The sequence below is a fragment of the Pteropus medius genome, unplaced genomic scaffold, assembly GCF_902729225.1.
Source record: "Pteropus medius unplaced genomic scaffold, Ma_sr-lr_union100, whole genome shotgun sequence".
Classification (NCBI taxonomy): Eukaryota; Metazoa; Chordata; class Mammalia; order Chiroptera; family Pteropodidae; genus Pteropus; species Pteropus medius.
Genome location: NW_024343578.1, coordinates 3,339,782 through 3,367,555, shown reverse-complemented (window position 1 = coordinate 3,367,555; position 27,774 = coordinate 3,339,782). Strand labels below are relative to the sequence as shown.

The window sequence follows — 27,774 nt, the reverse complement described above, 5'->3', positions numbered from 1 at the left end:
CAGCCCAGCGTCTTCCAGAACGCTAGGAGGGTCCTGGGATCCCAACCCTGTTCTTCTCCACCCCCGCACCATGCTCTGAGTGCAGAGTACATTCTTTTGGTTAGTGTTTGTATGATATATCTTTTTCGATTCCTTTCCTTTCAATTTTACATTTAAGGTGGTTCTATTGTAAGCAGCATATAGCTGAGTTTTGCCCCCCAAATCTGGTTGGCAATTAATTGTAGTGGGTTGGATGGTGGTCCCTAAAAATATATATCCAAATCCTGACCTGCAATACTCGCGAGGTGACCTTATTTGGACAAAGGGTCTTTACAGATGTAATTAAGTTAACGATTTGAGAAGAGATCATCCTGGATTAACAAGGTGAGCCCTAAACCTCATTACAAGCATCCTTATGAGACGGAAGAGTAGAAAACATACAGGGAAAGGAAAAGGCCTTGTGAAGACAGAGGCAGAGACTGGACTTAGGCAGCCATAAGCCGAGGAATCCCCGAAGTGGACAGATAAGAAAAGACCCTTCCCTAGAGCCACTGGAAGGAGCGTGGCCCTGCTGACACCTCATTTCTGGACTTCGGGCTTCCAGAACTGTGAAAGAATCAGTGTCTATTGTGTAAAGTCAAGAAGGCTGTGATTGTTACAGCATCCCTAGTAAATTAATAAGGCAATTTTTCTCTTTTCCTTAAAAAAAAAAAAAAATTCAAGGAGTATAAAGCATATTCGTTGAAACGTCTCCCTTCCATTTGAAATCCCAGTCCCTGTTTCCCTTCTCAGGGCCAACTTCTGTCACCCTGACCTTGTGCATCCTTCCAAACACATGCTAGGCGACTGCAAAGATGGACAGACGGCTCTTTAAAGGGAAGGCAGATGGTCCCACAGTTTACACTGTCAGATCCTTGCTGCTCTCACCGAAAATCCCCCTGCAGTTTAAGATACTATACACGTGCCTCTACCTCTTTTATTAGAGGCTATGTGGTATACCACGGCGTGGCCATGCCATCTCTGAGTCACTCTACAAGCACTGCTGCAGTGAACGTCATTGCCATGAGCCATCCCTGCCTGTGTGGGCATATTCCTAGTGGTGGACTTGCTGAATCAAAGGTTCTGTGCAGCTGATTCTGTCTCACTCCTCTCCACAGAAGTTGCAGCAACTCACACGAGTGCCCATTTCCCCTACAACCTTGCCAGCACAGAAAACTAGTGAACCCTTTCACCTTGACGATTTGATCATTGAAAAGGTTGCTTCATCATGGCTGCAGCATGCACTGATTAGGTCACTTGGGTACCCAGGCACTTGCAAGGCTCACCACCACCCACCAGCACAGGTGGGGTGGCAAGGCTTCCACCTGCTCTCCTCTCTGGTGTACACCCTTGGCTCCTCCTGCTCGACCTCAGCTCACACCCTCCCTTGAGGGTGCCAGGACACAGAGCTCACTCTTCCTGCTGGTGCCACACAAAAGGAAGGCAATTGTGGATTACCCAATTCTACCTGTTTCACACCAGTAGCCAGATCATTGACTGCTCACATGACGCTGTCACTTGATTTTGCACACCTCTTTGAGTCAACATCTAGAGGGAGGGGACCAGGCACTGCTTCACTGTCCTCAGAGCTTCAGCTGGCTGGTCCTCCCCACGGACTTGTTGAGTGGCCTAAGAGAACTGGAATTTTTCATGGAGAATTTCCTTTTATGTCACAAGGAAGAAGACATAAAAGGTGGCATTACAAGTCAAATCACAGGAGTTAGAAGGAAAATAATCTCCACAGAGCAGCTGTAGTCCTATTTAGAAAATGAGTCATAAAAAGTACAATTCTTGAAATTAAACCACACAATTTAAGAGAGCTGTCTGGCCAATACTGGGCACAGCCAGAGAGAAGCAGAGTTACAAGGAGTGAAAGAGATGGTAAGAGGCTCCTAACTATCAGGGGAAAAGAAAGGCTTTCAGCTGAATAAAGATGGGGTAAACTGGGATTCTGCAGGCTTGGTGACCAGTGGTGGTAGTCCCCTGCGCCGCTCCTTATCTGATGGCATTTCCCTAATTATCACTATGTGAGTGTAAAATTTCTCCCTGCTCAGAATATAGTACCGGAAGAGGCTACTGAAAACCCAGTAAGGCTCTTGGTAGAGAGCTGCTCTTCGCCATGAAAATCCACCAAGGCAATTCAATTACAATATAAAATGTATGGAATATATTCTTACATCTAAAGTGTAACCTTAAAGGAGGAAGGTGATCACAGACCACAACAGTAGCCACTTTAGCTTCTGACATTTCAAAATGTGACACAACAGAAGACAGCTTGGATGGTTCCTCCTCACAGGCTATGGGAAATCAGAGTCACAGGCTCTTCACTGGCACCACAAAACCACCAATCTGTGTGTGAGATTATGGACCTTGGGATGTGAGCAGATTTCCCACCTCCCAGTATCAGGGAGCTCGAGATCATGAGCTCAGGGACAGAAGTCTAAATGCTTTATTGTTCATCCCTGGAGAAAATACTCCCCTGCCAATTACCTGGAGCCAGGAAAATACCAGTTTTGGAGCCTTCCGCCCAGTGACATGCTGCTGACCTGGATCATACCCCTGATGGCCTCATTTCTCAAGCTGTACCACAGGCCAGTGCCTCATGCAGCACAGGCTTCCTGTCAAGGGTAATAAACTGTTCACCTAGCAATGGGAAGCAGCCTCTTCCCCAGCTGAACTGCAAGCCCAGTGGCAAAGCAGCTGCTGTCAGATCAGCTCATAAACTCAGCAGTTTGGACTCTGACTCAGAGCCAGAAGGGTCCTTGAGGATCCAATGCTCTCAGGGTAAAAGGTGAAGAGAACAGTGTGGGGAGGGGTGATTTGTTCAGGATCACCAGGTAATTATCAGTGGAGCTTGGACAAAATCTGAGTCACCTGGGACAGGCCTCTTTCAACTGGCACTGGTTGGACAAGTGACCTTAAGCCATGCCTTGCTGGTTCTATGAGCCCAGGAACCCCAATCCCAAAGGCCAGAAACTGTCCTGGGGGGTGAGCAAATCCACCTCAAATAATGAAACCAGCAATTGAGAAAAAACCCAGAAGTGTTTCTGCACATTCCCTAAAATATAAATGATCATCTCCACAACTAAGCTCCATCCCAAACCTTCTTAGTACCCCTAGTGGTACAAAAGCCCCAGAGGTACTCAGTTTCTTTCAGGTAGGGAAAAAGTCCCAGAAGACAGTGAGGTAGATTGTTGGTTGCCTCCAGCAAACCCACCCTCCTCTCTCTTCCTTACCAAGGGAATTCTCTTAAGTAGCTTGCAGAATGCATTTCCAGCCTCCCTTGCAGCTGGGTGTAGCCATATGACTAAATTCTGGTCTACGAGTTTTAAACCCAAGTTGGGCTATTTTTCAAGGAGAAATGAAGAGCCAGGTGATTCTTATGGCAAGGAACTAAAGGCAGCCTAGTTAGGGGTGATCTGAAATTTAGTCCCCGCTTTACCAACAATTTTATTTTAAGCAAGTCACTTAACTCTTTAGGTCTAAGTTTCCTCAGCTGTCTACTTAATAGGGTCAATATGGAGAAAAAAGCGGCTACCACCACTCACTGGGTACTTTACATCATAATGGCCAATCTTTATGACAACCCTGAAAGGTATCATAGATAAGGTCAAAAGATCTGCCTAAGGCAAAAAATGGCACAATCTAGATCTAATATAACAATCTCTCCACAAAAGCAAAAAGGGGCCATCTCCTCTGCCTTAATGGGTTCCCCCTACTCCATTCTTCTTCTCATAATCCCCGCCCCCCAACATTGGAGCTGGAGTGAAGTGAGTATGGCATGTCTTGCTTAAAACCTTTCAGTGCGTGCCCCACCTCTCCTTCCTCAGGGAACACAATTCAGACTTTATAAGTTGGCAAACAAGGTCCCCTGGCCTGGCACCTCCCATCCAATGCTGTCACTCACATTGTCCCTTTGACTTGGGAGGGCCTCCACATTTTTTTCTCTTGGATAACTCTTAAGCATCCTTCCAGATTTAGTTCAGACAGTTCTAAGACTTGCCTCTTTTGCAATTGAGCAAAGCATTCCACCCTCCCTCGGGCTCCCCAAAGTCTCCTATGCTACGCTGGGATTAATACTTCAAATATAATACTAAGGATTTGTCTGTCTCTCCCACCAGACAGTTAGCTACCAAGGCAGACAGGGACCTTGTCTTATTCACATTTCAGCGCTCAGCCCAATACCTGGAACGAAGCAAAAACTTACCTACTAACCTGAATAAATGGACCAGAACACACTGGAAGAACACACGAATCAAAGGAGGCGACAGCTTGGTGCTTACAGTGTGAGCTCTAGGTTCAAAACCTTGTTTCAGTACTGACTGTGGGGTCCAGGAAAGTTGCTTAACCTCTCTGGGCTGAGACCTGTCCCTCTTTAAAGTGGAAGAAATTATAGCACACACCTCATATAAGCATTAACAAAACAATATAGAGTACTTAAAACTGTGCTTTGTACTTCACCAAGGACTGTACATATTTTAGCAAGAAGTAGCAGTGGTATTATTGCTAGAGGAAGAGTAAATCCTCAGGCACAAAGCCCAGCTGTAGGCAGCCAGAAAGCACTCATCTGATTATATCACCTGTGGATCCTTAAAGTCTTTAACATTTTTAATTATAAATCGTCATAAGTTTGGAAACTATAGAAAGAGGAAAGTTATTTAACATGTCACCATCTGAATACAACCATTGGTTTTTCTATCACTGTAGTTCTGGTTCCAAATCTCCTTCTGGCCTGTACTTCTCAGGTGGGTACAGAACAAAGCTTCACTCAGCTGAGCTCTCTGTTCCCTGTCAGTCTCCATTAGCCTCAAAGGTTGGCCACGGGAAGAACTCTCCAAATGCTGATGCTCTGATGCACATGAGAGCAGTGACTGGAACAACCTGGGCAGAGTGGCACAGTATTCCATGGGCTGGCGCAGCCCACGAGCAGCCCACAGCAGGCAGGTCTCATCCTCCTGCCTCACCATCATCAGGGCATGATGTGCTCAGGAAGGAGTGGCAGGAAAGAGGGCTCAAGATCAACTCCAAAGATTCAGAAGATCACCAAGGGAAAAGGCTGGTTCTTGTCAAGGTATCTCACACTGCTCTTTGCTGATGGTAAGAGACACACCATGAAATCAAGTTGGGTATGCTGCAGAATTTTTTCTATAATCAGAGTGAGAAAAAAAGTCTATGACATGTCATCACTTCAAGAAACACCATGAAATGAGAAGCTTGTCATCACACTCCAATCCAGCAGGAAAAGTGAGTGCTGCTGCCCACACGAGCTGGCTGACCGAGCTGGCTGACAGGATGCCTACAGCGGAGTGCTACGGTCAGAATTCAGCTAAGGCTGCCTCCTCCACAGGGCACTATGGAGCTCTGATGAACAGTAACAACTGGTGGAAGACCGGGAGGTGCCAAAGGAGACTTCAGTGGCTTTGCAGCACTTTTCTGGTGCTGCTGCTCCTTCCCACTGCAAGCTTCCCAGGCCTTGGCGTCAGCCCATCCCTCGGACCTTTCCACTCAGGACAGAGTGCCTCAGGCCTGGATCTCTCTCAGTCCCCAAGCAACCTTCTAAACCTGCCTGCCCTGAATCCTGCTACCTTCCACTGTTACGCTGGAAGCAATTCAACCAACTACTGCCGCCTCCTAAGCATAATGATTCATGGTAGCTTCACACACTCAAAATCAAGACATTTTAGTGGTGAGATTTTGGTACCAAAAAAGGTTGACAGAAAAGCTATCTTTGAAGAAAGACCTTTTTAACAACCCTTAAAATCACACCCTTTGGATGAACATCATTGCCTTTTTGACCACATGACTCACATTTATCTTGGGCTGAGTCAACTAGGTCCAGTCAGAGAGCAGAACCCAGGCTGGATTTGCTCGCTCACTACAATCAACGAGCACCTTATCTGAGCAGAAACAACTGCAGTGTGACTAGGGAAGTGTAGAACCTGCAGGCTTGAGCCAAAGTAAACCTGCATAGGACTGTGGATTTCACCCTGTCTCACCTCTTAGTTTTTACCTGGGGCAGGAAAGGCAGAGGAACAGCTTCAAAGGCCACCTGAATGATGACCGTTTTCCACAAAACATCCCACTCTGCATTACAATATGTTTTATGTAATAAGACTATTGTTCATTTGTTTGTCCATCTGTTCATCCATCTATCCCACACACAGTTGTTGGTGGAGATCCCAAAATATAAAACTGTCACCCTTCACTCCACTTAAAATTCCCATGACACATAAACTTGTCAAAAGTCAAACTTTACACTTAAGATCTATGCATTTTACTTTGTGTAAATGATGCCTCTGCAAAAAAAAAAAAAAAGTTTAAAAACAAAACAAACACATAATGTTCCCATGCCTTTCCACAGCAGTTAGTATAAAATGCAAGCTCCTTCTTATGGCCAAGGTACCACATGACTTAGGTCTGTGCCTACTTCTCTGACCTCATCCCCTCTGGCTCATGCTGCACTTTCTGTCCGGGACACTCTTCTCTCAGCTTACCTGGTGGCAGCTCCTCCTTTTCATTCTTATCTCAGCTCCAAGGTCACCTCCTCAAAAGCCTCTCCAAACCACCTCACCTACAGGTGTGCATGTCCTGCCTTGCCTCATCCTTCAATCTCATTTCCCTATTTTATTTTTTACACAACTCTAACTCCATTCATCTCAGAAATTCTTGTTTTCTTGACTACTGTTTTTCTCCCCACTATAAAGTAAGCTCTATAAGTCTAAGAACTTTTGTTCTGTTTCCTCCTGTATTCCTAGCGCCTAGAGAGTGCCTGGCTCTTGACAGGTACCTACCCAAGCACTATTTGTTGAACAAAGGAAGTCATTCAGTCTGTCACTTAAAATATATCTATTCAGTACTGCCCAGGTATTTATTTTTAATTAAGTTTCATGAATTTGCACGATGAGTTCTCCCAGAAGCTTAGTTTGCAAGCTATTATTACTGCAACGGGACTAAAATTGCTTAGTTCTCTCTGGTTTGGACAAAGTAATTTGCCAGCAAGACTGCAAGAGGACAACTAACCAAAACCTTTCTCTTAACTAACCACAAGGCAGGGTATATGCTCTCCCTCACCGTATCCAGCCTTGGACACAAGAGCCAGAAAATCTAATCTGAGTTTGTTTTAGTGCTCAACATTTTTTGGTAAAGACTTGGCTATTTTTGATGAAGCCGAGGTTCTAAGTTAGCCAGCTTTAATCCTCCTATGTGGAGGTTTTGCCAAAGGCTGAGAAAGAAACAAGAGAAAAAGCTAAACTGTCTAGCAAATAAATATGCTTAGCTCTCTAAACATGGGGCCTCCTTAGAACCACAGCTTCCTCCTGAGCAGGCCAGTGATGCCATCTGCTAATGGTGATGATCTCAGCAGGGGTGAGGGAGCATCGTCACTATGCAAGTGGTTCCATGGGGATCTGTTTGATGGAAAGAAATACAAATGGCTCACAAACAAGATGTGCAACCTCAATAATGTCGATTTAAAAAATGCAAATTAATAATTATTCTTGCCCAGATTAGAAAAGATTAAAACATTTGGTGAGGATATTAGGAAACAGGCACTCTTAAACTGCTGGTGGAAAAGTAATTGTTACAACCCTGAAGAAACCAGGGAAGTGGATTTGTAATCCTAGTCCTCAGAGCCACCCAGGTAAAAGGGGTCATTAAATTGGTGCTGGGGTGGTCACAATGAACAGAGTGTTCTGGGAGCCAGGGACGCTGCTAGAGGTGGGACAAATGAGGCCTCCAGGATACAGAGTGCATTGCAGTATTGTCTATAAAAGTGGAAGATTTAAAAACCACATGTCTATCAATAGGGGAGGGATTATATGTAAATTATCACACAGTGGAATTCAACTGTTAAAAAGTGAGGTAGAGATGGTATTCTTGCAATGGGTGAATTTAATGATATGTACATTATATTTCAATAAAGTTGTTTAAAAAGTAAGGTAAGTCTATCTATATTGATATGGGAAAATGCCCATGTTAAACAGGAAAAATCGCAAGTCACCAATGTGTCATGTAACCCAATTTTTTTAAATGACATATACAAACAGAAATGTGGAGGCATACACAATAAACTGTTAACCATGGTTAGCTCTCTAGAGAATGGAACTATAGAGAACTTTCACTTTTTATCCTACGTATTTCCATGTTTTAGCTGTTTACAAAGAGCACGTATTACTTTTGTAGTAATAAAAAAGTCTAAAAAATTATTTGGGAAAAAAGCTTTTGCTGCTAAAAGCAATAATTTAAAAATGACAAAATTCCTCAAACCTAATTCATTTAGAAATTTTCCTTCCAAGAGAAAAGATTCCTGGAGGCAGACTCACTAAAGATGTCACTTCGGCTCATTTAGTCCACATCGACCAGGGGCTAGGATTCTTGCTGTGCTATTTACTATCTGTGGTAGACAAAATGTCCCACTGTGCCCTGTCAGCCAGGCCAGGGGCTCCTCTCATACCTGATGCTCAAAGGCATAAGTTAAAAAAAAATGTTTATTGTATGTTTGTATTTTGTAGGATTCCCTGGTTTCCTTGCCTTTTAAAAATTAACCAAGCAATAATTAATCCTGTGTTGGATAAGAGCCTTTGTAAAAAGTAAAAAAGACCAACCTTCACTGCAATCTCATAGCTAATCAAACAGAAAAAAGCACGGTCTCAGGAGTCTGCGTTTCTCAAAGGGAAAATTTTCAACCCCTGGCCCAACCACACCACAAAAGATGGTCCTCAGCTCAAGCAGTACAAAACTTGTCTTGCCAGTGTTTTTTATGGTCAGAGGAAACACCTACCATCCCTCTCACGCAGTGATGAGCTGCAAATTGCAGGATGGATTTTCATACTTGCAACCCAAGACTCTGACATGACTGCTGCTTAGGGTGACCCAAACTCAGCAGAAAACAGAACATTTAATGAGTATAGGGAGGGCTCTTGTTTTCACACCTTGAACCTGGAAGGAAAGGGTGGAGATCCAGCTATATATCCAACCACCAAGAGTTAAACATAAGCCAAAAGACTGAACACTAACTGCCAACTCACTTAACTGGGTCATTCAACTCCAAGAATTTCACTATGAGAAAAACCCCTATGTACTGTATTTCTTTCATAAAAATGACCCTGCTTGCTCTGATTTCTGCAGGTCATATAATTCAAGGGTCATTCCCTGGCAGTGGTGAAGTGGCTGGCCTCAGCTACCCACCTCTCTCATTCAGCAGCCCTGTGAACACTTTGGGAATCCATGTGTGGTAGACTGGCAAAGGACAGGTTCACATGGACAGTAGGGGCACCAACCAAAACCTGCTTCACCTAACCAAAACCTGCTTCACCTCCTCTACTACCTAAACCCAATATGCATGACCTATTCAACTGCGTTCCTAGAAGGATTTCTGAGAAAGCCTGATAAGCCATCATTATCATCAGGAATACTGACGGCTCCAGGCACTCAAGACAAATCCACTCAATCAATCCTACAGGTTGGAGAGTTTCTTCCAAATTTTCAGATGAAGAAACTGATGCTCAGTGCACTTAAGAAACTTGCCCAAGTCCCACAGGCACCAAGTGGTAGTCAGGACCAGAACCCAGGCCACTGCTGACTCTTACCCCATTAACCCTTTTCCTGTTTAGAAAAAAAAGGTGCAGCTTGCTGCCAGCGCTAATTTAACATCATGAGTAGGAATGCTACGTTTTCTAGGATTTGACATTTTCGGCGATCAAGAATTACTACATTTTGTAAGAGGTAAGGTACCGCAGGGTACCTGAAGCACCCATCAGACCACTCTGGATGGGATTCCCACTACCAGCCAAGGAGGACTGCAGATATTATATCTGACAGGGGGCTGATGATTTCTTCACTTAAGCACCCAAGCCTCCTTGGGGTCAGGTTATTACTATAAAGTTAAGGCTTCCTCTGCTGCTCTGCTACCTGATTCTCAGGTTTTGGGACTGAGGAAGTAAACTCTGTAGATTCTCTTCTCAGATTGTGATTGGTTACACAACTTGTAGTGTTTGAAAAGAAAGAACTCCGAGTACTAACTTCACTAGGCTGAGAAGCTAGAGGAATGGTCTTAAATGTTTTATAACTTCTTCACTTAGAAACAACAGGGGGACTAGGTGACAAGGATTGGTGATAAATGAGAACTGTGAACATCAATACAGAAGAGAGACACTAAAAATAAATGATGACGCTTAGGGCTAGGGTTACCAGGTTGTCCTAGAAAAGGTGGTCTGAGTCGAATTACGATTCCAGAATTCCCAGTGCCTACTTTGTTCTTCTATCTGCTGGGATCCCTCCAATTTTCCTTCCATGACAGCACTGGACAAAGGACAATCATGTGGCATGGTAGTCCTGAGAAGCACTGTCAATCAAATTTTTCTCCATTCCTTATCCTATTACACAAAATGTAGAGTGAGTGGCCTCAGAGACAAAGGCTAGGCAGACAGCTTGGTTGAAGAGCAAGTCGAAAGGGAGGTCTGCCTCCATCTCTTTGAGGGCTGCGCACCACAGCAATAGGTAGTGAGGGGAAGTGCCTAAGCATCTTGGGTTTGGGAGAAGGGCTTGCTAGATGATGTTCTGGGATTGTCTCATAACTGTGTCCTCCTTGGTTCCAGCCTTCCTAAAGTCTAGAATGAACATAAAGCAACCCCAGAGAATCAGCATGCCCTGGCTCTGCTATTTCTCATTTGAGACAGGCCTGTCTATGCCAGCTCCTGATAAGACCAGACAATTCACAAGACCTTGGGGAAAAAGGAGGCACAGGGCCCAGGTAGAGCCGGCTCACCTGTCCTCAGATTCTCTGACCTGGCGATAGTGCAGGGAGCATGCTTCCTCTGGGCTGGCTTGTCCATCAAGCCATCTGCAGGAGACTTAGCTCTAAGCATCTTACCATACCTGATGCTATGCAAAAGGAGCCAGAGGCAGCGGCACTGATGTGGGTAGGCAAGAACAGAACCCAAAGAAGACAAAGTTAAAGCACTCTGTCAGGAAATGATCAAACAATTTGATATGAGAATCAGGAGAGTAGTGATTAAACCTAACCTAAGTACATTCTAGGGTCAAGAGAATGGCAGATGGCTGGAGAGAGACGACATATCCAGTGCTCAGGGCAGTGAACAAAGACTGTATGAGAACACTCTATACTGTATACAAGCTAGAACTTTAGCACTTCCTCTCCCTTAGCATTGAGATATGAGCTCTGTGGCCTGCTGGAATCTTTGAAAGAGGGGGAAAAGAAGATCCATTAACTGCCTTTTTACAAAAAAGGTATTGAGAAGTCTGAGGATGTGTAAAAAGTCACTGTGCACAGAATGGGCAGACTCCATTTCGATTATTAGCCCCTGTTTGACTCTCACACTTAATTCAAAGGCTCTTTATACAACAAATTAGTCTGAAAGGTATTCTGTTCAACAATCCAGTGTGAACTGTAGAAACTCTGATTTCCTACAAGTTAAAATACAAGCAGTGAGCAACCAGGTTGGCTTACCAAGGGCAAGGCAAATATAGGAATACAACATTCTGCCTGAAGCCCTTAAGACTGAAGCAGCAGCTGACTGTCATCCTGGATGAGATGTTCGCTGGTGTCTCTGAGCCTGTTATCACCATCTTTGAGAGCTCAAGAGGAATAGTGATGCTACAATCCACTCTGTGGGATTCTGGCAGCCCTACTCCCCAAGATGAAATCCAGTCAATAAGTACTCACTTGTCTACCCAGTATGTAGGTATACCTGAACCAACCTTCTGTGGCCACTAAGCATACAAGCCTGGAATTGTTAGTTACTGGTTCAAGTAATCTGTCTTCCTAAATTGACTGCAGACTCTCAGAGAATCGGGATAAAGTCTTCTAACTTTTCCCATACTCATCTTTGCTATATTAGTTATGTACCACTGTGTAATGCATAAGCCCACAATTTAATGGCTTTAAACAATAAACATTTATTATCAGTTTAGCTGAGTAGTTGTGGCTCATGCTCTCTTGTAAAGTTGCAAATTACAGACCACCTGAGGCCTTGACTGGGGCTGGAGGATCCACTCTGAGTAGGTTCACACACATGTCCTCAGCTCCTCACTATGTGAGTCTCTCCACAGGACTCCCTGAGTGTCCTCAAGACATGGTACCTTACTTTCCCCAGAGCAAGTAATCCAGGAGAGAGCAAACATGAAGCACACCCGAGGAAAAAGTTGCAGTCTTTAATAACTTAATCTCAGAAGTGACATACCATTACTTCTGCCGCTTTCTACAGATCACATAGATTAGCCCTGATCTGCCATGACAGAGGACTACGCAAGGGAGTAAATATCAGGAGTGGGGATCACTAGGGTCCATTATGAAGGCTGGCTGCCATATCTGCCATCCTAAGTTCTCAAGTTTTTACTGAACCTGGAATGGATGAACCTTTCAAGGGGGAACTTGAAGCTGTTGCTTTACTTTTCAATTAATTCAATCTTAGCTGACACTCTCATGCTCTCTGCCAATCTAGTTGATTAAAAGCTCTCCAAGACAGGAAAAAAAAGAGCAAAAAGCACCAGAAGCAGTCACCTGTGCATCTGTCCATCCCTTACAGGAGCTTTCCCTTCCCTGATTCTACTTCAACAACCAAAAAGGCATTTTAAGCTAAATTCAGTTTCTCACTCACCCAAGCAAAGGGCATCCTATGCATCCTATCAATGCAATGAACTCTACTGACAAGGGCAGCACGAACCCAATGATGGCAGAAAGAGGTATCAAGAGGGGCTTAGAACCTGGCACTTATAGCATGCCTCAGCAGAACAGGGGAGGGTGGAGGAATTCATAATAAAGAGAAGGCACTGGGATCACAGGATTTCCCAGCCTCATCTCCAGGAGCCCAAAGCCACACTGTTATACTGCTTTTGTTAGTGTAGTGGCAGTAATTTTTAAAGTTGGGAAAGCAATTCAATTTCTCCCCAACTTACATAATTTACTACCATCAGACATACTCTTGACAACTAAAGATGACAAAACTTGTAAAAGGACGCAGAAGCTGAGTTGGTACGGCAGTATATAAAGACCGAAGCCACTTGCTTTGGGTAAGGAAGTATCGAAGTGCCTTCATCCATTTTTTTCTATGCCTTCATTTATGAAAGATATTTCTCACTGGATTTAAAATCTTTGACAGGTTTTTACTTTTGGTACTTTAAAGATGTTCCAATGTCTTCTGGCTTGATTGGATGAAAGTCTATATTAGTTCTTATGTTTATTTCCCTATATATAATGTCTTTTTCCTCATTGTTTTCATATTTTTTTTATCGTTTTCCAGCAATTTTGATTATGATGTAGCTTAGTGTGATTTTATTTGTTTATCCTGCTTGAGGTTTATTAAGCTTCTTGAATCTGTTTCTAGTTTTCATCAACTTTGAAAAATATTCATCTATTAGTCTCCAAATATTTTTTCTGCCATTTTTTCTCCAGTCTCTTCTAGAAATTCAATTACACATTGGACCTTTGATATTTTCCCATGGGTCACTGAGGCTCCATTTTTATTTTTTGTCCTTCTCTCTGTGCTTCAATTTGTGAGGCTCCTGTTATATTTTCAAGCTTGCTAATCTATGCTTCTACAGAGATTTATTTCTGCTAAGTCCACCCACTGAATTTTTCATAAACTGTATTTATGGTTAAAGAAATTCCATTTGGTTCACCTTTCCATCTTCCATTGTGCTCCTCATTATGCTCCAGTATTTCTTTAAAACCTTCATACTTATCATAACTGCTGTAAAGTCCTTTTTGGTGATTCTATCATCTCTGTAATTTCTCAGTCTACTTATATTGACTAACTTTTCTCCTGATTATAGATCACAATATCTTGCTTCTTCACATGTCTAATAATTTTTTATTAGAGGCTATAATGATTGCTACATTGTTAAGTATTTAAATTTTATTGTCTTCCTTTAATGAGTACTGAAGTTCGTGTGAGCAGTTAAGTTTGTAGAGCAGCTTGATCATTTCGAGGTTTTTTTTCCCTTTCTCGTTTAAATCAGCTTTGAGGTATAATTTACATACCAAAAATGCACCTATATTAAACATATAGTTCACTGAGTTTTGAGAAACGTGTACACTGATGTAACTCTCACTACAATCAAGATACAGTAATTTCCATCACCCAAAAAGTTCTCATGTCCCTTTGCAGTTGGTCCCCTACCAACCCAAGGCAACCACTAATCTGTTTTCTCTCAGACTTCCTGTTTCTAAAATTTCATATAAATATAATAATACAGTATGTATTTTTTATCTGGATTCTTTTGCTCAGCATATTCAACCACATCGCTGTATGTATCAGTAGTTCATTCTTTTTTGCTGCTGACATGTATTTCGTTGTACTGATAAATCACAATTTGTTTATCCATTCATGTTGACAAACATTTGGACTGTTTCCAGTTTGGGGCAATCATGAATAAAGTTGCTATAAATATTCATGTACAATTCCTTTGTGGTCATACGTTTTCTCTTAGGTAAATATCTAGGGATGAAATTGCTGGGTTGTATGGTAGGTGTACTTTTCTTTCTAAGGAATTTTCAAACTGTTTTCCAAAGTGGTTGTATCATTTTACATTTCTGCTAGCACTTTATGAGTTCCAAAGTGCGCATTCTTTTCAACTCTTGGTATTGTCAATCTTTTTATTTTAGCCATTCTTGTGGTCACAATAGCCTATCTAATCATTGTTTAATTTGCATTTCCCTGATGACTAATGATATGGAACATCTTTTTATGTGCTTGCTGACCATTTGTATATCTTCTTTAGAGAAATGTCTATGCAGATCCTTTGCCTGTGCTTAAATTGCATTGTTTTTCTTTTTGCTGAGTTGTAAGATTTCTTTACATATTCTGAATGCAAATGTTTTGGCAGATATTCATATTCCAAATATTTTTTCCCAGTCTGTGGCTGACCTCATTTTCTTTACAGTACGTTTTGAAGGTCTGAAGTGCTTAATTTATATGAAATCTAATTTATCTTTTTTTTTTTTTCATGGTTCAAGCTTTTTATTTCCTAAGAAATCTTTGCCTATCCTAAGGTCATAAAGCTTTTCTCCTATGTTTTCTTCTAGAAGTGTTCACTTCTACATCTAGGTATGTGACGTATTTCTACTTAATTTTTGTGTATGGTATCGAGGCTTGTTTTTTAAGCTATGCGCCCTTCCCTCTGGGGCTAGATAAGGCAAAACATCTCCCAGTCCTAGAAACAGTTCAACTTATGGCTTCCCGGCAGCTGTTCTTTGCTTTGCCTCATGTTTTACCCTATGTACACACAGATTCGTATTTAGAAAAAGACTTGAGGAGACCCCTAAAAGCAAATGTCCAGAGCTTTTCTTCTATGTTGCTCTTTTTCTCCATATTGTCTCTGAAAATTCAAACTGCTTTGGCTTTCTCAACTCTGTCTTCTCAACTCAGCAAGACTGCTGAGCTGCTTGGGTTCCTCCTCATAGCTCTGAGATCTGGAAATTACCTCTAGCATAAAGCTGGGAAAAGACCACGCGGATTGGCTCATTATTGTCTTTCCCTCAGGGATCACTATCCTAAGCTGCCCTGCCTGTTGCCCAATGTCTGCAAACAGTTCTTTCATATATTTTGGTCTGTTTTATGGGTGCTTACAGAAGGACAAGTTCTATACTACTGACTCCTTTATTGACAAACACCTCTTCATCCAATTTTGCACTGGCTTAAATAAGAAATTTATCCATATAGGAAAGATTCCTCTGACTTCAATGACAAGCCCTATTGGATTCCAATTGCCAAGTGAAAAGCCTTTAGCTTTTTCCTAGTCTGCCTTATGATGACTAGAAAAATGACTTCGATGATGCTCTCAGTAAACAGCCAACCGGATGAGGGACAGAGGGAACCCAATGGTGCTGAAGAACTTTACATGTAGAGGAGACAGAAAACCCAGGTTAGAGGTTAGAGAAGCTGTGTTCCTGTGTCACCAACTACACGTGAACACTGTACACAGCAGGCAGGCAGAGCCATGGAAGTCCCAGTATTAGAATGAGACCAGTCGGATTTGAATTCCAGTATTCCATTTAGTGGCTGCCATAGCCTTAGACAATTCTATGCCTCAGTTTTCCCCAGAACTAAAATGGGATAATATGAGTACCTACCTCACGTGGCTAATGTGAGAAATAAAAGAGTTAATATATGTAAGGCACATACAGGGCTTGGCACATAATAAGCACTCTATAAACGTGACTCAGTACTGTCACCAGATCAAAAAGGCCAAAGCACCTTCAGCCAAAGTACCTTCAGAGCCTGTAACTCTGACCTCTCAACCAGGGAAGGCTTTACAAGGAAGACTGAAAACAGATCCTACATTTATTTACATGGTCTCAAAATATCTCCCCACAAGTTATTTATTAATTACAAAGGGGGAAGTTGTAACTTCACAGCAGAGACCTGGAGGAAACTCTTTACCCAAGTCATTAAAGAGAACCTCACCAATACTGGGACAAGATCAGGGGTCTGATACACTGAGGTTGTCCCAACATCACTTATGTATCACCCCCACCAAAAACACACACTTGAATGTAATCACGAGAAAACATCAGATAAACCCAGTTTAGGACATTCTACAAAATCACTGGCCTGTACTCTTCAAAAGCATCAAGGCTAGGAAAGACAAAGAAAGTCTAAGGAACTGTTCCAGACTAAAGTGATATGGCAACTGAATGCAAAGTACTACCTTGAACCAGGAAAAAATAGCTATGAAGACAGGATTTGGGCAACTGATGAAATGTGAATCTAGACTGGATTGATAACACGTTAACGTGAGATTTCCCGAATTTTGATAGTTGTACTGTGGTTATAAAAGAGAACACCTGTGTCCTTAGAAAATTCATGTTGAACTTAGTGATTAGAAAATCACAGCCTGCCCCAATCCTAAGTCTCATTGCTCTTCTTATGACTACCTTCCCGGTAGGGAGCAAACTGCCACCTTGGGCTTGAGCACTGAGCCAGAGTACCAGCATGTGCTAGCACCAGTCTGGCAGGCAAGCAAACCAGGCCCAAAGTGAGGTAGAGCCATGCAGAGACCTAACATGTACAGTGCAGACTGTACATCCTATAGATTTCAAAGAAGAACAGTATGGGCTAAGGTTGTTATGGAAAGTTTCCTGGAAGATGGGCAGGATGTGGCTAAGGAAGGAAGAAGAGGAAAGCATTTAGGGAAAAGAGGGATGTAAGTAAGGGGAGGAGGCAGAACCAGGTTTGGCAGGTGTAGGGGCTGGGAAAAGAGCAGCCCATGGCATTTTGCTACATCCCAGTGTCTAATAACATGGCTATTCTCCTTGGCCCAGGCTGCAGGGCAGACCGTGGTAACTGCAACAGCCACAGCACAGAAAGAGCTCAGAAAGGATGGAGGCAAGTTCAGGAGTCTGGCTGTTGGGGAAGATGCCAGGATATCACCTTAGTCCCAGGCAAAGAAAGATCCACCACATAACACTACTGGCAGCTATGGTCAGTGGGAGCAAGGACTGAGACGCTTTCTGCTATGATTAAGTGGTTCACATGCTATGAACACCTTCAGACAGCACTGCCCCCCACCCACCCCTCCTCACCCTCGTGCCTCACATCACTGCAAATCAAGGCTCTTGATGGAAAAAAACCCACATTTGTTTAAGTCCCCTACCCTGTGGTTGCAGACCCCAATACCTGTCCTTCATCATCAGTCTCTTCCAGGGCTTCTGGATCTCAGTTAGTTTCAGAGCTCAGGCCGAGGGTAGGGGAGGCACTGGAAATCGCAGAGCTGCAATCTTCAAGTCTGTTGCCTCAGAAATCCCAAGGGTAAACCCTGGCCGGTGAGACGTAGCCTTGTCTGTAATGTGCCATGTTCAAGTGAGCTCTGAGTAAGTCTTCCCTGCCCACTGTGCTCCTCTTCATGTGCAGACACAGCACACGCTGGGTGCAGGCAGCCTCATGAAACAACCTGCAAAACTCACTATCAAACAGAAAACCTGCTCTAAGGCTCTGATGCCACCTTGGCCAAGACATCTGCACTGCGTGTGGGTCTGGGCAAGAGATGTGGTGTGCACTGAGGCTGTTCACCTGTTCCTGCAGGATGGCATCTTGAGCTTGTGTCATTTTACCCAGGAGCTGTTACCACCTCACCTCTCTACATCATTTTTCATGTGATTAAGTAAAAATGTCTTCTAAGAAAACAGGAAAACTCATGAACAACACTGATGAGCTTAAGAGGCTAGGACAGCCCATGGACGAGAACAAAAGTTGGGGGGAAAGCATGTTGAGAAAGGTGAACAAATAAAAAAAATGTAAGTTTTGCCCTCAATGCGTCCCAACCTACTGTGCACACAACTTTGTCCATGAAAAAGAAAATAGAGAAAAAGCTTGCAAGCTCTTGACATCTGTCACTGGTTGGTGATAAGAAAAGCCACATATACTTGACATCAAGTCTTTAAAAGAAATTTTAGAGCCAAGAAAAACAATGGTTGAATGCCCCTGACAGCTGAGTGCCCTTCTTCCTCCATCATCCCCTTGCTGCATGCCACCACCCCTACATGAAACCAGGCCCTAGATAAGGTATGGAACACCTTTCAGAATGAAGAGGACACTTTAAATCAAATGAAAAGGGGAGAACATGTCTAATGATAAGATGGGATTGCGGTAACTCAAGTGAGAAGTCTTTTTCTCATAGGCATAAAGGCGATTCCAGTGGTTGACAATTCCTCTATGGCGGGCACAGGAGTTCTAGTGTGCTGATAACTGGGGAGTGCTCATAAGAGACTTTTTTTTAGCAACTCCACTAAAGCCTGGAACCATGCTCACCAAGCAAGGTAGAGGTTCCCCGGTTTCACCCACCCTGGCATTAGTCTCTGACAGCTGTCCAGAATTGAGGCCGGACTAAAAATCCAAGAGTGGAAGCATCTCTGCTTTCTCTACATCTAAGTGGAATGTGGTGGACAGTCAATAAAAGCTAGTCAACAATAAGAGCTGCTTCACTTAGCTAAAAGCAATGTCTCCAGAGCCTGGCGGCCTGACTCTATCACTTACTGGCTGAGTGACTTGGGCAAGTTACTCAACCTCCCTGTGGCTCACTTTCCTTATCTATAAAACAGAGATAATATTAGCACCTACCTCTCAGGGTGGCTGTGAGGATTAAATGGGCTAATACACAATGCCTGGCACTGAACAAGTGCAGCAGGTCTGCCCACATCATCACGCCATTTATCTTAGGAGGCACTGTCAACAGGACAGGGCCTGGGAGAAGGTCACTGCGTCCCCATTTCTTCTCCTACAGCCCAGAAGACACGAACAGCAGATATTCCTCATGGGAACCCCAAGATATCTGATAAGGATGTGATAAAACTGCTTTATAAGAAAGGTTCTCAAAGAAATAATATAAATGGAGCATGAGGTAAATGCAGAAGCTGACTTTCCACCCAATAATTTAATTTACCATCCTTTTTAAATGCAAGATGTAGAAAAGAAGCCTGAAACTGAATAAGACAGTTCTCTGGAACCCCCTCCAAGCACACTGCCACTTTTTCTGAGAGCTTCTGCCTGTTCGCTCTCTAGCCCCTAGAACTGACGGCCAAATCCCAGATCGCCTTTGCTCTCGCCACACTCCACCCCCAATCCCGTGTTGAGAGCCCCTTGCATCTCCTTCATCTCCCATACTGTGCTCAAGCAGGGCTTCCTTGGGGATGATTCCCCAAGTCTCCTGGCAGAATCTCGCATCACTCCTCTTAAGTCTGTTCAAATTTCTCCAACTCTCTTCACACTGTCAGCTCACCTACAGCCCACTCCAGCTGTGGGCCCCTCAAGGACAGGGGACTGGGCCTCAGCACTTCTTTGTCAGGGCAACACACTGGCCTTCTAATCTGTTCTGCTAGAGCTCATATAAGAGTCTGTTGACCAATCCACAAACTAAACAAATGTAGTTCTCAACAGGAATGATTCTGACCCCCATGAGACATTTGGTAATATCTAGAGATATTTTTGGCTGTCACATCAGGGGGAGCTACTGGCATCTAGTGGGTAGAGATCAACGTTGCAGCTAAACACCCTACAATGCACAGGACAGCCCCCAACAACAATGAATTATCTGACCCCAAATGTCAATAGTGAGAAATGACAAGTTGAAAAACCTTGAGTTGGATGATAACTTCCTAGTAGTGGAATATCTAAAGGAGACTCACAAACCACTTCTACACATCCATGAAGAAGAGGATAACTCATAAGGGTCATCCCTAACTCTTAAGATTATTAATTACTCTCCTTATAGTCATATAGCACCAAGGAGACAAATTCTGTGAAAACCAACAGGTAACCTGAAACCATACGGGGCCCCAGAAATCTCTTGCCAGTTACTGAATGGATTCATGTGCTCCCCACGCCCCTGCTGCTCCAGGAGACTCCACCTCTTACACACTGGACCTCAGTCCCAGGATAGGATTGCCACCTCTGCATAGTCAGAGCCCAGGCCAGAAAAGCAAACCTAAGATGTAACTCATACAGGTACTACATGATTGGTCACTTCCGATTTATATTTTTAATGCTATCGATAGCCAAAAAATAGCCTAAAGCTCCAGATAATACTGTGGACATAAAAAAAAAAAAAAGAGTTAAGAAAATCAGAATTATTCAAATAGGAAAAAAATGAGGTGAAGTAGCCAGAGCTACATAGTAATTAGAGAGTGCACCTGTGTGGAAAGAGGGGCTGAAAAAAGGCAGAGTAGGGCTAAGAGTGTCTGGAGTCTCAGGGACCTGGTTTACATTTTAGCTCTCCACTACTAGCCAGGAGTTTGTACTAGACACTTCGCCTGTTCGCTATCCTTGTTTGTAAAATGAAAATAACCCCTCCTTTCAAGATCCCATAAAATATATCAAGTGCTGAGCACAAGAGCTGGCACACTGCAAGCTGCAGAAAAGAATAAGCTGGCTCTAGTGGCCAGTGCCACCACCTGCTATCACAGGACTTGCAGCTGATAAAGCGAGGGATTCAGATGCAGATTCATCACCTGTAAGTGGGCTGCCCCAGTTCACCCACTGGCCTCTCAAGGCTCATGAGAGACTCTATAGGTGAAAACACAAGGGATGGGTGAAGGAGGGAGATTATTACATATACTGAAGCCACTTGGTTTGGATGCATCCTAATCTGGAATTCACAATCACTGTGCTGGTTGGGTTAAAGTTTTTTTTTACTATTATACGCCCTATGAAAAGAGAGTGAAAGGTAACATGTTGTGCAAACAATATGGAAAGGAAAATGTTTAACCTAATTCAGAAAACAAGTTACTCAAACACTTGTGAAATGTTCGACAGGTTTCATGAATGCAAACATTGTAATAACAATGAAAGTGATGACATCACCCCCTATCCCCGCCTCTTACTGAGGGCCTAACATGTGCCTGACACTGATCCAGCTTCCTTACAGACATTCTTTCTAATCCCCACATTCCCAGAAAAAGTATTATGCCCATCTTGCTGGGGAGGAAACTAAAGCTTCAAGAAATATGTAGGTTGCCCAAGGGCACTCACTACAGGACAGAAGCAGAAATGGAAGCCTAGATAGACTGGTTCCAGAGCCAGGGATCTTGCTATTTTTAACCACCTGTAAAACTCTTTCAACAGGACTTCATCTTCATGCAAATATTATACTAATTGCAAAGGATTTTAAACAGATCATTAAAACGGTAGAGACTTGATAGGACCATATAAGGCAACACTTGACAGAGGTATTTAAAAACCTAAAAAAAACATTTCATTAAATTATTCTACAATTCAGATTGTCCCCTATTCAGACAACTCTCCTTGCTCTGATTTTATTCCAAATTAACAAAGTTTTATTATAAAGGAGTAGATCACCATTATGAATAAACGCTACCAGAAAAATCAGCATTTAGAAAACCTAAAAAGTTTCTAAAAATAAAGACCTCTAACCAGCCCCCATACTAATGTTGGCCACACTTCTTTACCCAATGGGCACAATACTAGCCTGGGACCAAAAAAAAAGATGCTCTCCCTTTGTCTTGGCTTGCATTCCGGAGGGAGGAAAGGAAACTGACATTTTATTGAGTGTGCGTGCATTGGGTGCCAGGCCGAGACAGGTGCCTTCACTCGCGAGCTCCAGCTCCAATTCAGCCATCACTAGGTTTCATTATTCTACCAGGAGGCGGTGGTTACTGACTATTTACTGAAGCAGGATATTCACATAATCTCAAAGTATCACCGAGATAATTTATTAACTGCAAAGGGGAAAATGTATCTTTAAAATGGAGAGATCTAGAGATCTGCCCTATGCCTAGTAATTGACATTATCACTAATAGTGGGACTGCCTGATGTCACATGCCTCCTAGTATGCTGTAATATGAAGCACACAGCATTATTTGGGCAGTGTTCTTACTGTAAAAAAAGGTTATCTGAATATAATAGCTCCTCCAGACCAAATTCAGGAAACACAGGGCTCAGCAAAACAGCAAAAAAAACCCACAATAAGGAAACACTCATACAACTCCAGAATATGAGATGCTATGTATGTGAAACTGGCCAGGGCTCTTCAAAAAAGCAATGTTGCTTTTAAAAAAAAAAGGCAGGCAGGCATGTATGGGAAGATTCTTCTAGAGTAAAAGTGACTTAAAAACATAACCAAATGCAATGTGTGGACCTTGATGGAACATAGTTCTTAAAAATTCCAGCTATGAGAGACTTGTGACATTTGGAAAAATATAAATATGGACTATTATAAACGTGCAGTTATTTATTTTCCTAGGTGTGATCATGAAACTGTGATTATGTAGACGACTGTCCTTATTCTTAAGAGACTCAACTGAAGTTTTTAGGGGTAAGGTGTGATGCTGACTACAACTTACCTTCAAATGGCTCAGCCAAAAAAAAGAAAAGAAAAGCATAGAGAGATAAAATAAATGTGACAAAATGTGAACAATTTCTGAATCTAGGTGGAGGGTGGAGTTTTTCATCCTATTACTATTCATCTTTCCCATATGGTTGACATTTTTTAAGATAAAAACTGGAACAGGCTGGGAAGAGGCGATTCTAAGAAAGATTGTCCCAACGCACGGGGAGGTTAGTGCGTCATGTGAGAAAACACCAGGGACTCTTATTTGAGATTAAGATTTCAAAGCTGGGTAGACTGGTCTGTGACGTTACTTTGGGCATCAAGTGAAAAAGCTATCATTTCTCAATGCCAATAGTGTTTCTGTAAGACACTGACATCTTCGCCCAGATGGCTAGTCCTCATATCTGTAACATGAAAATAGGCAGGATGATTTATCCAAGCTCCTAAAATGCTTGTTTTGTTAATAAACCAATTCTGTCTACACTTAAACCCAGACCTCTGACTGTGCACAGTGAAGGAGGCATGAGTTTGCTTTGCATTCACATGTCTTGAGAGTAAATACCCCAAATGCCAAGACACACACACTGGCCAGTACTGACCTCTGGCTGACAGTGGGGCCGCTGCCCTGCACTGGAGCAATCTGATGTGAACTCCAGTACTGATCGGCTCTATTCTGCTGTGACTTTAGTCTAAGTGACTCCATCAAGTCAAAGACTATAGATAAATCCACCAAAATAAGAGGAACTGTTTGGCAGGCAGATCATGACAAAAACCCCTAATTTCAAGCATTTCTTTCTATTCAGATACCCAATGCTTTTCGGTGACAGCCCAGAAAATCCTGAGTGATAATTCCCTTTATAAGCCTGTTGCTGAGTTTGTTCAGCTCTCCTAGCTGGACCCTATGGAAAGCTCACCGACTTAATAAAGTGATGCTGACGCTGGGACACAGATAGGGGCCTATAATAGTCTGTATGTTTATGTAGCTTGGAGGATCATCTACCTACATGTATTACCTAACATACAGACTCTCAACTGCTTGAACTGAGACTGTTTGAAAAACCCCCACATGGTGAGCCAAGCACCAAGATGAAAAATCCTTGTGAGAATCAAAAACCTACCCCGAGATGTTAGTGTATATGAGAAGTCTTTCTCTAGCACAAAACACTCCAGGGTGAAAAACACAGCAACCTGTAAATGGAGAAAAAAAGTGATTTTCTGGGTAGAAAAAGAAACATAGAGACAGTGGTATGAGGATTCACTGAAATCGGGATGTAAAGTGATGAAAAGTACCTTATAGTTTGTGTGGCAGAGAAGTGGGTCCATCTTATAGAATTGGGCTGGTCCAACAGGAAAAGGGAATATACCTTCCCTCAGAATTGGGGAAAGTGTCAGAGAGGAGAGGCACTGAGATCACTGCTTAGGGGGACAAAAGAAGCCAAAAGGGAAGACTATGATCCCAAAGAGGATAGGGACTATTAGTTTAAACTGCTCAGGAGAGGCCACTGGTATTTAAAATACACTTGAAGAAAGTAACAATGAAACTGATGAAAAATGGAGTGGCCTCTTCTTAACAAACAAGACTTCCCTCAGGAGCTGCAAAGTGGACACTCTTGATGGGAGCCTGGCACTTCTGACAGCAGTTCTGCCAGACTGAGGAAACAATGCTGTGACTAGAAGATTAAAAGCCTGGACAAAGACAAAGAGCTCACAGCTATACTTCTTTGAAACCACTTCCACACCCCCACCTGCTCCCCATCTCCGCTTTTTTGCCCCCAGCAAAGTCATTTCAAATGTAAAACAGTACTTCAGATTTCCTCCTCCTCCCAGCAGTGCAAAATGGAAAAGCCTCACAGTTCTATTTCACCAGAACCAAGTTTAAGAGCTAAGAAAGGAACTTCCGAGACTGGATCTCAGTCAGTGGGGTTCTCCTTGGCCTGCTATCCGCTTCTAGGTGGGGGACTAAGGCTCTCACTCTCATCTGCATTTGTGTCCAGGGCAGACACAGCTCTAGCCTTTCCAACTTTTCTCTCCATCACTCCTACTCATCATCACCCCAGGACCTACTAGCCATTTCCACAAGTTTCCTCCATGTCTAGTTTCACAATGAGCAAGAGACCACTTTCTACTCTGGTCTTTACATGAAGTACAACTATAGTGGGATCTGTACATGTACTCACACTGAAGATTAAGTAAAGAATTGATTATGTCCCTGAAGACTCACAGTGCTAGCACAATCACTCTGAACATTTTCAACCTGGCACATTTCTCAGCTGCAAGCAACAATCCCTGTCATAATCACATTTCTTTCTCCGAATCACAAGTATCAAACTCTAGGGAGCAAGTCGGGCCATTAGCATCAATCAAACCCACAAAAATAGCCAGAGCAAGGCTAAGAAATCTTAGGTTAGGAAACAAAATAAAAACTATGACTATAGTTCCTTTAGAGAGAAAGGAAGGCCAGCCAGAGGAGAGGTAAGTGGGAAGGGAGTGAAGACCCACACACTATGTCTTGAAAACACACACACAGTTCATGCACGCAAGTCAGCAACTGATTTTGGCTACGTAATCACAAATTATTACCGTAGGAACAAGTGGGTATTTGTTCAGCAGGGAAAACAAAAAGAGAAGTAGAGACTAAAAAGGATAGAAAAAGTGGTAAATATATACAGTCTGGCACTTGTTGCAAGATGTATCAAGGCGAGGCAACCAGGAGAAAGTGGTGTCCAAAAACAGCCCTTCAGGGTTACCTAAAGCCTGAGAGAAATTACCAAATAGGTTCCATGTTACAAACAAGCAAAGCTGCAACTCCAGCAACTGGACCCTACAAGACATTCATACACTGCTGCAGGATCCCTTCTCTGTGCAGAAGGTAGTACTTTCTGCAGGAACTTCCCTCTCTGCCCACGTGAGCACAGTGGAGAGAAGTGCTAAGAACAAGTCATTTTGGAATTAATGCCTCTGTACAGATAGTTACAACTCTTCCTTCCCCGAAATGCAATCACAGGGGCACTCTTAGGCCTATGAAGCAGCCAAAACTTCTTGTTACTTTAATAAAGGGAAAGATGCACACTAAGAAAATTCACAAACCCTCACCTTACTGACAACGGGGTGGAACTTCTAGTTTTTCAAAAGGGCCATCTGGGGCTTTCTTTTCCATCATGAAACCCTACAGGAAGGGTCCCTGGTGACATAGCAAAGGGATTTGGAGACTTCCCAGCCCTTCTGTACCTCCTTCTCAATTACGCCACTAGGTTGCCCAAGTCTCATAGAATGGAAGAAAAATTGAAAGATAAATAATAAAAGTGGGCTGGGAAAGGCAATGGCCAGGGGATGGTTGACACACAACTTAAGCAGGAAAACCTGGGACAAAGATGGAACAGGTGGACCTGTTTAAGAAGAAAGGAAAGAGGAAATGTGCAGAAGGTGGTATGGATGGGTCCTGCTCGGACCAAAAAAGAAAAGAAAACTGAGAGAGAATGTCCCCGGGTAGAAGATGTCGGGGAGGAGGCAGGACCGGGAACTGAATGCGTGGCCTAAACAATCAGGTATTGCAGCGTAGCGGCATTTAAATGCGAACGGGAGATAGATAGTAAATCATTGAGTGTACGTGAAGAAAACAGCTCAGCATCAAATGGGGAATTAGGGATGGAGGTTCAAAGTGCGGAATGGAGGCTAAGAAGAATCTCTAAGAGAGGGTTACGACCCCAAGCCGAAAGTGGGGTATCCTTAATTCGCGATGACAAGGTGGGAGGGGAATGAGTTTTAGGCGGGTATCTCAGAAAGGGTGTGTATGAGTTGTAGGAGAGGTGGGTGACCCGTGGCTACAGACTGCATCAATAAACCCAGGGGCTCAAGATCCTGGGTCGGGGTCCAGAGGTCTCCCTAGTCTGGGTATGCCCAGCCTGGGCTCGCGGGAAGAAGGCACCTTTGCCAAATGGCCCGGATCTTCAGGCCTGAACTCTCCAGGTAGGAGGGTCTCGAGGGGGGCCTGGGCCGGCAACTCGTGGTGCAGGGCCTCAGGAGGGGAGAGGGTCCCAGACTCACGCATCAACGTGCTGAAGGCCACGACGCCGAGCAGCCCCTGCAGGAAGATGCCGAAACTGTGCATGAGCGCGCCGCTCTCGCAGCGGCCCGCCCCGGACGCGACGGTGGAGGGTGGCACACCCGGCAGTCCACGGCTCGAGTTCCCAGCGAGGCCCTGCATGGCGGGCCTGGCAGCGGGGCGCGCGGTACCGCGTCCTGCACGGCCTCGCTGCTTGCGGAGGCCGCGCTACAGAGCCGGGATCCCGGAGCCAGGAGCCCGAGCCGGGAGCCGGTACCTCCGCGGCCCACTCGGCGCCGCGCGTAACCCGACGTCTGAGATTGCAGCGCCTGATTGGCTCTGCCCGGCGTGGGGGCGGGTCTCTGCTGCTTCGGCTCCCCCCTTCGGGGGGCGGGTCTCCGGCCGGGCGAGGGGCGGGGTCGCGGGTCCCAATCGCAGGTAGGACAGACCAGGTGAGGCCGGTGAGCAGATTGCAGAGTGAGCCCTGGGACCCTGAGCTTCAGGGCAGGACCAGAGCAGGGACGGTCTGTAACTAAGTTCTCTTTCCCTACAAGATAAACCCCTCGTACCCTGAGGAATTTATTAAAAATACTCCTGGATTCCACCTTCAGATTCCAAATCAGTAGTTCTGAGATGGAGCCAAATAATCTGCATTTTCAGCAAGCAGCCTGGGTTATTTTGAAGATGTTTGAGGAAAACCACCCAAGACTACACATGGGTCTAGGCCTTCCAATCCAGGCGTTTGGCATCCCTGTACTTTCCTCGTTAATGCCAATATCCTGGCCAATCAGGCCCTGGTCAACCTTTTTTCTTCACTAAATGTAATTTAAAGGGCCATTTCAATCCAATCGCCTTCACTTAGAAATAAACAAGGATTATGTTAAAAATGTGAATATATCTCCATCTCGTTTAT

At 43.8% G+C, this 27,774-nt stretch overlaps 1 protein-coding gene across 4 annotated transcripts in view; it reads right to left on the bottom strand.

Moving 5' to 3' along the window:
• Positions 1 to 27,184, bottom strand: part of LOC120606314 (store-operated calcium entry regulator STIMATE) — a 53,145-nt gene extending 25,961 nt beyond the window's left edge. For 2 of the 4 annotated variants that reach the window (XM_039867483.1, XM_039867485.1), the window contains exons 1-2: positions 26,864 to 27,001; positions 23,938 to 24,007 (exon numbers count right to left, since the gene is read on the bottom strand). Coding sequence is in view for 2 of the 4 variants with exons in the window: in XM_039867482.1 (XP_039723416.1) it covers positions 26,864 to 27,023 (160 nt within the window). In the remaining 2 variants the exon portion in view is untranslated. Of the gene's footprint in view, positions 1 to 23,937; positions 24,008 to 26,863 lie in introns of all 4 variants that reach the window. The other 2 variants (XM_039867482.1, XM_039867481.1) reach the window with 2 other exon arrangements.
• Between the last annotated feature and the right edge of the window lie 590 nt (positions 27,185 to 27,774).